The sequence below is a fragment of the Palaemon carinicauda genome, chromosome 16 (assembly GCF_036898095.1).
Source record: "Palaemon carinicauda isolate YSFRI2023 chromosome 16, ASM3689809v2, whole genome shotgun sequence".
Classification (NCBI taxonomy): domain Eukaryota; kingdom Metazoa; phylum Arthropoda; class Malacostraca; order Decapoda; family Palaemonidae; genus Palaemon; species Palaemon carinicauda.
In genome coordinates this window covers 61,274,324-61,286,823 of record NC_090740.1, presented here as the reverse complement: position 1 = coordinate 61,286,823, position 12,500 = coordinate 61,274,324, and the positions used below count along the sequence as shown (strand labels likewise).

Sequence of the window (12,500 nt, the reverse complement as noted above, 5' to 3'; positions counted from 1 at the left end):
AAGGAACAATTTCACATAATATCCTCTAATATATATATATATATATATATATATATATATATATATATATATATATATATATATATATATATATATATATATATATATATATATATATATATATATTCCAAAGTACCATTATCGGAGTATCGACAATTTCAGCTCACTTTTGATTGGCCGATAACTATACATGATACTCATGGTGGAGATCAATACCGATATCGATACTTCCGGCACATCTCTAATATATATATATATATATATATATATATATATATATATATATATATATATATATATATATATGTATGTATATCACCCTTTGCTCTGGCTCTAGACCTCTGTTGACATTTGTGAATTGTGTGTTTGTACTCACCTCTGAGGTTACTGAAAAACAGAAGGTTAAAACCCTCTATGCAGAACAGGTTTTTTGGTGAAAAAAAAAATAAAAACTTGTTTTAGTGCATAAGACTATCATCCTTTTCCTTACATACTTTAAGAGACTTTTGTTTTTTACCTATTCATTTTCAATATTAGTTCTTATTGAACAAGACAAGCGCTGAAAAGTTTCTTTAAATATACCGTAGGGGGAAAGTGAAACTTAGAATATTTTTGATATTTCGCACTTGGAACCTTCTAGAGAGAGAGAGAGAGAGAGAGAGAGAGAGAGAGAGAGAGAGAGAGAGAGAGAGAGAGAGAGAGAGTCATTGGCAAACCCGAAAATCCGACGACAGAAACCAATTTCCTTCGTCGACCTGAAAACGCATCTTCGCAACATAATGCCGCTTTCGGAATGACTCTGTCGCCGTTAATATCCTTACAATACAACTCAAGAAGGACAGGAGCATTAATATCTTTACAATACAAACCCAAAAATTGCTATTACATCCATGCCTTTATATTCCAATCTAGGAATGGCCCACGAACTTCAGCACCTTTGCAATACAAAACTATTTACTTCACAATAACACTGTGGCACAGCCATAAACCCTTCTTTTGCCTTTTCTTTTCTTACTTCATTTATTTATCGCTTTCCTCAATATTAACAGTTAACCAAGATTTGAATTACAGCCTAATAAAGAAAATACACAAATTTCCCCCATGATAAAGATCTAATGGACCATTTTGGGCGTTATTATATGGCTTAGAACAGGTAATGAAATGGGCCAGAACTCGCGTTTTTCGCAATGAAGCGGTCGGAAATTCCAATCACAAAACCACGCTAATGGATGCCATAAAATCTGCTGAATATGCAATTGTAAAAACGTACCCAAGACTTAATTCTTTTTTATAATGCTATTCGCGAACCACTTTGAAACTTCAAAAACATAATTGTCTTACTCCTATGGAATGAAGTGGATGACTTTATTTTAATACATTTGTTTTTATAGATTCTGTAGAAAATTTTCATAAAAAGTTTTTGAATGTATGCCATTCATTGTAAACACACAAGTAGGCCTACATATTTGCATGCATGGATAAACCAGGACGCAAACAAGTACATATATATGTGTGTATATAAGTTATATGTTATGTCCAGGTATCATAGGGTTTGATCGCCGAGCAAGGCGCATGTGCATTTGCTTGGTACGAGGGGGTAAAAATATAATGCATTCTATTGGATTTATGAACTTTAGCCTTACAGTCTGGATCAAGGGCCATGGCGGTAATTCAGTACTAATTTGCAAATAAGGAAATCAAGAAGTATTAAGAAGTAAAATTTAAGAGGCTGGGCAGTAAAATGGAAGAAAGGAAACCAAATTGGATGCAAAGAAGATTAAAAAGCAATTTCTACAAAGGGCCAAAAGGACGGTGCAAAGACCTTAATGTAATGCTTATAGCACACTGCGTGACGTAAACCACTTACTGTGTAAAAAAAACCGTGAGGAAATGTAAGTTCTTGATATCTAGAAGGATAAGAATGCAAGGAAAATAGTGGTGCACTGTGCAGTGTGTGTACGTGAGTTTGACGAGATGCATAGAGCTACATGAACGATTCAACCAATAAACATGAATATACCAATGGCGTTATATAATTACTGTCTGTCCTAAGTGAAAATATTCATAAACAATCTCTAGAGGTTCATCCATAGCTCTTACTTGTTGTCTGCATTTTCGTTGAACATTATCTCACTTTTACTCGTAATCATTTTCAGTCCTAAATTTCTGCCTTCTTTATTAAAATTTTCTATCATCTATTGCAATTCCTTCCATGATTTACTAAACACAAGTAAACACATCTGCAAATCTTGTTATTAAGATATTCCCCATTAATACTAATTCCTACATTTTCCAAATCTAAATTGTCTAAACTTCTTCTAGATACCCTTTGAATAATTCAAGGGCGATGGGGTCTCCCTGGTTAACTCCTTTCTCATTCGCTATTTTCTCACTATATGTAGTTTTATAATTGCTGTACTTCCTGTATAGATGTCTTAGTGTTCTAACATAATATTCATCTATTCCTTGTCATTTGAAGGGCTTTCATTACTGCTGAGGTTATGACAAAATCAAAAGCTTTTTCATTGTATATAAACGTCATACATAGTGGTTTGTCATACTCTGTTGATTTTTTCATTAGCTGGTTAATTACATGGATATGGCCATTTGTTGAATACATGCTTCTAAAGACTCCGCGTTCTCTTTGTTGATTATAGTCTACCTTCCTTCCTATGATGCCTGATATGATCTTTGTAAATATTCTAAATATTACGAAGAGTATTGTTATTTTGCAGTACTTTTTTCATATCTGTTGTGTCTCCTTTTTTTGTGAATTATTATAATGATAAAGTTTTTCCTAACTGTAGGTATAGAGCATTCTTGCAGACATTTGATGTAAAGTTCAGCGAGTTTTACTACTATGAAATCTCCTCCATATATTATTAAATCAATAGTTAGGCCATCTTTTCCTGCTGCTTTGCCTCTTTTCGCGGCTTCTAATGCCTTCTTCACTTCTGCTGTTACATTTGGTACTGGCCCGGGTGTTTCATTATTTCTATTGGAAAATTTATTTCTTTTATCACTATTGTATAGCATTGTAGAGAAATCCTCTGCAATATTTACCACTCCATCTTTATTGTTGATAATAAATTAATTTCAATACTTCAAAACAAACAATTGTTGGCGTCCTATTCCAAGACTTCTTTTCATCAGTTAAATATTTTTTCCATTCTTTAGTGTTTCCTATATTTGGATTTTACCCTCATTTCCAATCTTTTCGTTATTGGATTTTTGTTTTTTTCTGATAGTTTTCCTTGATCTTGTTCTTGTGCTGACTCCAATTTAATTTTGTTAAATTCTTGTTAATTTCTTCTTTACTTGCTTCCATTTCATCATGTAGCTGAGAGTACCTATTTTGTATTGCTACACTAAACTCATCTGATTCATGTCTCCTCTGTCATTCCTTGTGCCTACTCCAAATTTATCTACTCCTGAATCTCCTATATTCTTTTGACCTACTTTAGCGTTTAAATCACCAAAACAAATATAAATTGAGTCTTATGTTTTTCATAGATATCTCCAGATCTTCATAAAAAGTTTCTATTTTTTTCTCAGTGTAGGGTGTTCTTGGTACATACGTTTGAATGATCTTCAATTTCCTTTTCTTATTTAGTTTGATAATTAATCCTTAATTCTTGGTGGGGAAACATTAACGAAGATAATGGGTTTGTGCATCGTCCTGATCAGCAAAGCTATGCTACAATAGTTGGGCTACCCATACTTGATTGGTTTCCTATGAGCGATCAGACCAAAATATCCTACCATCATCAATCCCCAATGAACAGGGTGGTGATAAAGACTAGCCAAAGCCAAGACATGAAAAAAAAGAAGCGTCTTTTCTAGGCCCCCGGTCCCGAGCGGCAGTGGGACAAATCCTCAGGCAGATACATCCCGCCGCAAGGGTTGCTACAGTCTCTGGACTAGAACAAACCACCTTTGACAACTGAACCTTGCAAAATACGACACTGTTGTGTTATAAGAAGAGCTGAATTAAATAAATTGGGATATAACAAGATTGAGTGAAATTAGAGCTAGAAAATCTTATATAGAGTTAAAAAAAGTCCATATGTTTTGCTTCAGAGGACATGAAAGAAAAAAAAATGGAGAGGGTTTTCATATCAATAAAAATCTTTCTGATAACATAGAAGAATTTTATAGTACTAGTGATAGAATTGCAAGTTTGATTATCGAATTAGATATATATATATATATATATATATATATGTATATATATATATATGTATATATATATGTATATATATATATATATATATATATATATATATATATATATATATATATATATATATATATAATATAATCTTTCCTCAGATTTGTGGCTAGGGAAACAGCTATATTCATTCGCTGTCTGATAATAATAAATAATAAGCCATAAAATCGATAAACAAAAGCCATCCATAGAATATGCCAATTCATGTAATTACAATCAAGGTATTTCGTTATGCGCCTATCTTTGCTGGCTGCATTTGTTGACCAACTCGCTCGCAGGATTTAAGCGTTTCTAATCTTGCGCCTTCTCACTATATATGTGGAGACCTGTTATTCTTCGTAAGACTTCTGACTTATTCGCCATCCGAACTGGCAAATGGTCATTCATTCTCGCCCCATAATGTGTCCAACTCAGAATGCTCTGTCCATCAGTTCAAATATGCTGGGATTTCCACCACACCTATATTTTGTTTCGACATTTCTCAACAAAATATTCCAAGTTTACCGCTTCGTTTGCATTGAACCCAAACTCCATTTCTTTTCCTGTCCTCGTAACTATTACATACAACCAAATAATTCTTTCTATTGTCATTCCTTTTGTCTTTTAAAGTTCTTGCATAGTTCATAGTACGTTCACGGTTCACAGTTTCTTGTATTCACACCTTCTCCCAAATTATATTCATGTCTTTTATTTTACCATCATACGGGTTGATGCACATTTACAGCGGCTGACCTTCCCTTACAACATTTTAAGCTTATTAACTCCTTAACTAATCTAAATTGCTTTCTTTGACTACCAGCAATCAACACTTCCTTTTGCATGCAGCAAACACTATCTGTTCACCATTCAATCATAAACCCTTTCCTTAGGCAGTAAATCCTAACTTATATCTCATACCCATTTCATGGATACGTTCGTTGTTATATCAAAAAAAGAAATCATTCAGTCATAGAGATTAACATTAGTCCATCTTCTCTACACGCTAATATACTTCTAAGAGGTTAACCTCTCTCACCCTAGTATTTTCCGAATAATTCATCCACAAGTTAAGAGAGAGAGAGAGAGAGAGAGAGAGAGAGAGAGAGAGAGAGAGAGAGAGAGAGAGAGAGAGAGAGAATAATCATATATTCTTTTTCTGACACTGGTTTAACCTAACGTTGAACAGATAACAAGCCAGAGAAGTAAAAATGGTTGGTAGTGGGAGGCTTTGCTTAATGATGAAAATGGAAGGGTAGCTGATAGAAGCTAGGAACAGCACAATGAAGTGGAGAGGAAATTTAAATGGTCCTTAAAAGCTAAAGAAGCAAGATTACAGAAAAGGGAGAATATGAAGATGTAGGTAAAAATGAAATGGAAAAAAAACCCTGTAATCGATTGTCCCTACAAAACTTGTGATCAATTAATTTCCATTATTATTAAAAAAAAATCTTCTCTGGACTTTACTACTCGTACATTCATTATCATTTTATTTTTCACTTTGGGGAATGGCTGGGAAATTTAATCAATATATTCCGCTTGGATTCACACACAAATGAAAAGACGTTCTGATTTTAGGCTTCGTATTCTTAATGACGTGTAATTGTGCATATACATGTGCGTGTGTGTGTCCGTGAGAGAGAGAGAGAGAGAGAGAGAGAGAGAGAGAGAGAGAGAGAGAGAGAGAGAGAGATTTTTTGAGAGATAAGAGAATAAAAATTTGATTCAGTATTTGACGAATTAGGGTCAGCCATCATAACCAGAAGAAATTGGAGCGTATTTATTGGAATTAATATCTTACAAATTCGTCCCACAACACTTTTCCCTAATCTTTTTTTATTCCTTTAAGGGGATGTGGATGGGGGAGGGAGTGGGAGCCAACGCAATTTTAGCAATTTCTTTCAATTAGCTTCACACAGAGATGAAAGTCGGGGATACGTGTCTAATATTTTGAAAATGTATAAGAGAGAGAGAGAGAGAGAGAGAGAGAGAGAGAGAGAGAGAGAGAGAGAGAGAGAGAGAGAGAGAGAGAGTATATATCCTCTAAGCCAAGGTACGTACTTTAAAGTTAGCTACAGGGAGAATTATAGGAGAAAGAGATGGGTGAGGGAACAGTAAAAAGAATAAAGGAAGAAAACAAATATACGAAATCTGGAATAATTTTGAGGGAGACTGAAATGAAGATTAAAGGGTCCCTTAAATGAGTGAGAGTAGAATGAAGAGAATTCTAGAGAGGAAATGAGGTAAGACAGAAAAGGAAAAGTCCTTCATCATTTACCATTCTTCCGAGGAAATGTGAAACAATTCTTGTTTTTTAAAGAAGATTCACACGGAGAAGAATAAAGGCTTCTCATTTTGAGTGCGTGTGTGTAGAGAGGGAGAGAGAGAGAGAGAGAGAGAGAGAGAGAGAGAGAGAGAGAGAGAACCTCTTGGGGGTATAGCTCTAAATTCGGGCGGGGTGTTGGAAATGACTAATTGAATAATTAACTTGCATAAATGGTGCCACAGTAGGAACAAAGCAACTGGCTAGTTTTCCCACCATTCTTTTGAACAAGGGTCGGTTACACACAGCAAGAATACGGAACAATTAGTGGAAGATGAGGAATATCATAATTTGATAAACACGAATACATTGAGAATGCAGGAAGAGAGGAAGAAAAGAGGAATTGGAGTAGAAAGATAAAATGAAAGAAGAATGAAGAGAGATAGATAAAAGAAAAAATAGTAAAAAAGGTTAGGATGCGGGGACTTAGAGATGACATTGAAGTAGAAATATGTAGGAGGGAATGTGTGATGAGAAGAAAGTGAGGAAGAGGGGAGGTGGAAAGAAGTCAACTTCTTCTTTCTACCTCTAAAAAAGTAGGAATAAATCCATGAGAATAAATTTTGGCACGAGATCAGGGGGAGAAGGAGGGGGAACAGGGAAAGGGAAAGAGGGAGAAAAAGGGCGGAGGAAGGTGGAGGAGGAAGAGGAGAAACTTTAAAACTCGTTCCACCAAAACTCGTGACCCAAAACCTTTTACTCCCCACGAAAAATTCTTTTTGATCCGGATTGCAGAACTCGTACATTCATTATGCCATTTTTTCTTCCCTCATTTTTGTTTCCTCTCGGAGAGAAGGCAGAGCAATTTTATCAATTTCTTTTAATTAGCTTCACACAGAGATGAAAGAAGTCTGTGATTCGCGTGTAGCAATTTCAGAACGCGCGCGCGTGTGTATGTATGTGTGTGTGTGTGTGTGTGTGTGAGAGAGAGAGAGAGAGAGAGAGAGAGAGAGAGAGAGAGAGAAAATAACCTCCTTTAATATATGGAAATATTCAAACACAAACAGATAGACATACACAGACACTCGCAGATACACACATTTATATATACACACACGTGTATATATATATATATATATATATTACAGAATATATATATATATATAACAGAGATATATATATATATATATATATATATATATATATATATATATATATATATATATATATATATATATATACACACACACACACATATATATATATATATATATTTAGCAGAAAAATTATAACAGCATCCTATTTCAGAGACAAAAAGATATACCACTAGAGAATTTTAGGAATTACTAAAAGTTGTATTATAGGTAATATGTTTTCGCCAAAATAAAAAGATTACAGAGTACCCTGTACGTCAATTTCTTTTCAGATCGTCAGACATTAGTTGAGATTCTTAGGCGAAAGTCAAACATAACATCTTTAAGACAAAAACACATTCCGAAGGAGAATAATATAAGTGGTTGTGACAGTCTTCACTCGGGGAAATTGCAAGCAATTCGAAAGCATAAAAGCGAAAGGAAAAGGACTTGGATTGGAGGAGCCTTTTCAGCGTGACATGACTGTAGTGTGAAGTAAACACGCTCTTTTATATTTGCAAACGCCACGGTGCAAAAGATGCAGAGGTTCCATTATATTGCCAGAGAGGCTACAGAGTGACTTGAAATTTATGACATTTGTCATCGCTTTCTAGGTTCTATGGTTTATATGGTTTGTAAAGTGACGAATAAAAATTTTCATATTCACCAAGCATTTCATGCAAGGAACATATTCCCTTTACTTTTGTGTGGATTTTCAAAGGGTTACTGAGCCTCTTCACAATACAAAAAACAACAACAAATGCAGCCGTTTCTAGTCCACTGCAGGACACAGGCCTAAGACATGTCCTTATTCATGTCTGGGGTTTGGCAAGTTTTCATTACTACGCTGGCCAGGGTGGATCAGTGATTGTGAGAGACTTTTGTCTGATCGTTCACAGCAAATCAACCTTGTATGGGTGATGTTGAGTAGTACAGCTTTGCTGATCCTGGCGATACACAAACCCTTTCACCAGGTTGAGGTATCTCCACTCAAAAAGGCATTTATCCTTAAATCCGAAACTAATTCGCAAAATGATTACTTTTGCTTTTTCGTATGTATGGCCTAGCATTTGTGGTTTGGTCTACTTCATCGGCTAACCACATCAAGTTAATCTGTTTACATTGAATGTAAATGAAAAGAATACCTTTCTCTACTTCTGATAATTTTCATGACAATCAATGAGTCAGAAGACATCTTGAAATCCATTAATTTATGAACCTAATTCTAATCTTTTAAAATTGCATTTCCTCTCTTCATAAGAGATAGTGATATAAAGATTCTTTTCTTCAATTCATTTTTCTTCAATGCATCACTGTAGGCTTATTTTTATGCTATTATAAACAATTTTCTAAATTTAAGGAAAGTTTCTAAAAGTACACAAGAAAACGTAGGCATTTCAATATTGTTAACAGATAGTATCGTTTTCATAATGTCACCAAAGGTTTACACTATAAAAGAGATGTGAATATTACATTGGTATTATTTGAAAATCATATATACAAAAGTGCTACATTTTTAAGCAAAAGCGTCTAATTTTTCCTTTACGCTAAGACATCTAATGAGAACTGAGGGTATCAGCTTCTTAACGCGACACAAGCAACAACGTCACAGGGACATCACCATATCAACCATGAGAATGCGTCTTAAGCAACATCTATGTGTACATGGCTAAAGTACACAAGGCTGGAATTCTGTAAGTTCCAATTAAAAAAAATTGTCGACTCTCGCGACTGTGAGCCAAACACAATGTAAAGTTGGAAGGTCGGCATACAAATTATTGCACTTGGCTGTACATACTTATGAGTGAGATAAGCCTCAGTCATATTTATATGTATGTAAATCTTGGGATATACTTGAAAATATAGAGACAACGATTATGCTTGGAAACAACATTGTCAGTGTTAGTTGACTGACAAGCACAAAGAGGGTCAACAGATTCCTACAGACAAGTTCAAAAGTCAACCGCTACTCCCTTACGTAGAGAGAGAGAGAGAGAGAGAGAGAGAGAGAGAGAGAGAGAGTATGAGCGGACTATTAAATTTGACTGCCAAACTATACAGGTAGAGAGCGTAGGTATACGTAGTCCAAGTATCCGAGTTGTGATAGACTATTGGAAACGTTCCTGTCTCGAAATTTGTTGGACGGAAGTTCGAGCCCAGCTCAAGCCTGGTGGTTTCTAGTAGTATGTGCAATCTGACCATCCTCGTAAGCCTGGGTGGGTTTCAAGGACTTATATGTCCACCTGATGAGTCATCAACACTCATTATATGGTCATAGCTTGGGTATTGTATGTATGATCTATTGGTTAGTATTCTGTTCCTTGTCTCTGCCACTCATCATTTTTTTCACCTTCAAACTGGGATAGGATAGAGTTGAATCACACTGGAACGTAGGTGAAATTTCTAATTAAATATTCGATATGCTTCCCGTAACAAGCCACCGTGGTCTGAAAAAACGATTGAGATGGAGTATGTTAATTATAATACGAAAAATTATCACAAGAAAAACGGACAATGACAGGAATACCCAACATTCTTAGAATCCTCTTATGGAATAATAAGCGAAAGAAGGAATTTCTAAATTGAATACACAAACAAATCCCACTTGTACACCAAACTAATATCGTTGTCAACCATAGGTAAAAGAAATGTCCGAGATTGAGTAATTGGCCCCGTGAGACGCGCGTACTACACCACTCACTCACAGTGGCAAGGACGCTCGAGAAGGGAGGCGAGTCTCGTCGAGGACTCATATCACTCCCACTTAACCGTCCTTGGGGAAGATTGCAAGATCTGCGTTGTACATCTGGAATGATTATGACTTTACCTTGCAGGGGTTAAAGATGGGATGGCACCCCTCTCTTGTATATAAATGTTTATTGCTGCTAAATTCTCATCCATAAATTCATCACTAGATATTCAGATATAAGAATATATACATAGCATTTGTATTTCATAATCAAACAAGAACACACACACACATAATATATATATATATATATAATATATATAAATATATATATATATATATATATATATGTATATATATATTGGAAATATACATACCCTGTATATACAAATATGCATCTATATATCAGCAAACATACACACACACACACACACACATATATATATATATATATATATACACTGTACAGTATATATGCAGTCTATAGATAAAAAGTTTACGACCTTCAGAAGTTCATCATCAATGGAGTAACATCGGAGGCACCCTAAGAAATGATTGAGATAGACACGTTAGCCTCTTGATATAGCCAAAGTTGTGATTGTGATGGCAATCTTAAGAACCCCATCCTAATACAAAGTTTCCATGGATATGAAACCCCAGTTAAATGACTTTATCGAAATTATTGAAACTCTTCACCAGGAGCTACTGAGAGAGAGAGAGAGAGAGAGAGAGAGAGAGAGAGAGAGAGTCTCTCTCAAATACTCATGCACACTCCTTACCTGATGCATGAAGACGAGCGTGGTGTGAGGGGGTGGATTGGCATCGACGTGACAAGTGAGATACAGATTTGAGTTCTCCTTCACTACCGATCCCTTCAGCGGCGCTCCCAGACGTAATTCCACTTCCGGTGGGTCTGCAATAGATGGTAAAAGACATTTTGAGAAAAGGAAAACTGCTACTTCATAAAAAATGTTAGAAACACGGTGGAGAATAGGTGCAACGTAGGGTTAAATATCAACAGCAAATACTTATTCATTAGCAAAAAAGAATATTGGATACACACAACGAAAACACGAAAACATGAAGTGAAAATAAAAATTAAAGAGAGAAAGGAAAAAGTATAGCAAGAGGGAAGAGATAAAAATAGTGCCTTGTTAAGATTAGAGAACATATTTAACAATAAAAAAACAGGACGCACCAAAAATAAACATAGAAAAGAAATGAAATTAGTTAAATTGAGTAAAGATATGACAAAAATTATGCATAGAATGCCAAATACCAAGGAATAAGACTAATGTTTATAGTTGCTCGTAACGAGCTGAGGCATAGTACAAGAAATTGTCCTATAGATCGATTATATATACAGAATATTATGACCAGGGAGGGCCCGGCAATTGGAAATTTAAAACATAAAATTAAGGAAATACTGGAAGCAAAACAAGAATATGGAATAAGAGAAAGCAAAAAACAATATAAATTAAACAAAGCAAAACCAACCAAATTGGACGAAAAACTCAAAATAAATAAGAAAGAAATTTCGGTAGGGAATATGCAAAAGAGCTAGAAAGTCAGCTAAAGAACAAAATGAAAGAATAATGAAAATAGCAAAATGCTGGGCAACAACGAACTAACATGAAATTGACGATAAATAAAGACAATACAAATTGAGAAAAAGAGTAAAAATGGAAAAAAACGATAAATCAGAACATATATCAGAAAATAAGAAATACATGAAATGACAACATGATGGAAGTGATAAAGAAATATAACCATGACATCAAAGTGAAGAATGAATAATAGAATATGAAATAAAAACTGAAAGAAAACTAAGAAAGGAGAGTGAGAAACAACTATAAGAGAAAAAAGAAACCCCCCCAAAAAGAAAAACAGGTTAAAAACTATAAGAAAAAGGTGAAATATTAAAGAAAGGGATAAGCTAGAGAAACAAGTGTTTCTTTACTTCATATATTTGATTGAGTTTACATCTCCTTTCGCCCACTATGTACTTCCCCAATGTCGGTGACTGGATATTTGGTTATCGTATCCCACTTGAGCAGATGCAATTGGGGTGATGTAGTAAAGCAAATGAGAGAGAGAGAGAGAGAGAGAGAGAGAGAGAGAGAGAGAGAGAGAGAAAGATATGCTCATATTGAATAAGTACACACGTACTGTAATTAACGGAATGTGCAAAATAGGAACTGATTTGTT

General features: G+C 34.9%; 1 protein-coding gene across 7 annotated transcripts in view; it reads right to left on the bottom strand.

Annotated features, from left to right (window-relative positions):
• The window catches only part of LOC137655741 (uncharacterized), a 1,545,462-nt gene that overhangs the window by 223,733 nt on the left and 1,309,229 nt on the right, over positions 1–12,500 (bottom strand). For all 7 annotated transcript variants that reach the window (XM_068389795.1, XM_068389798.1, XM_068389799.1 and 4 more), the window contains one exon: positions 11,072–11,205. In XM_068389795.1, coding sequence (XP_068245896.1) covers positions 11,072–11,205 — 134 coding nt within the window. The remainder of the gene's footprint in view (positions 1–11,071; positions 11,206–12,500) is intronic.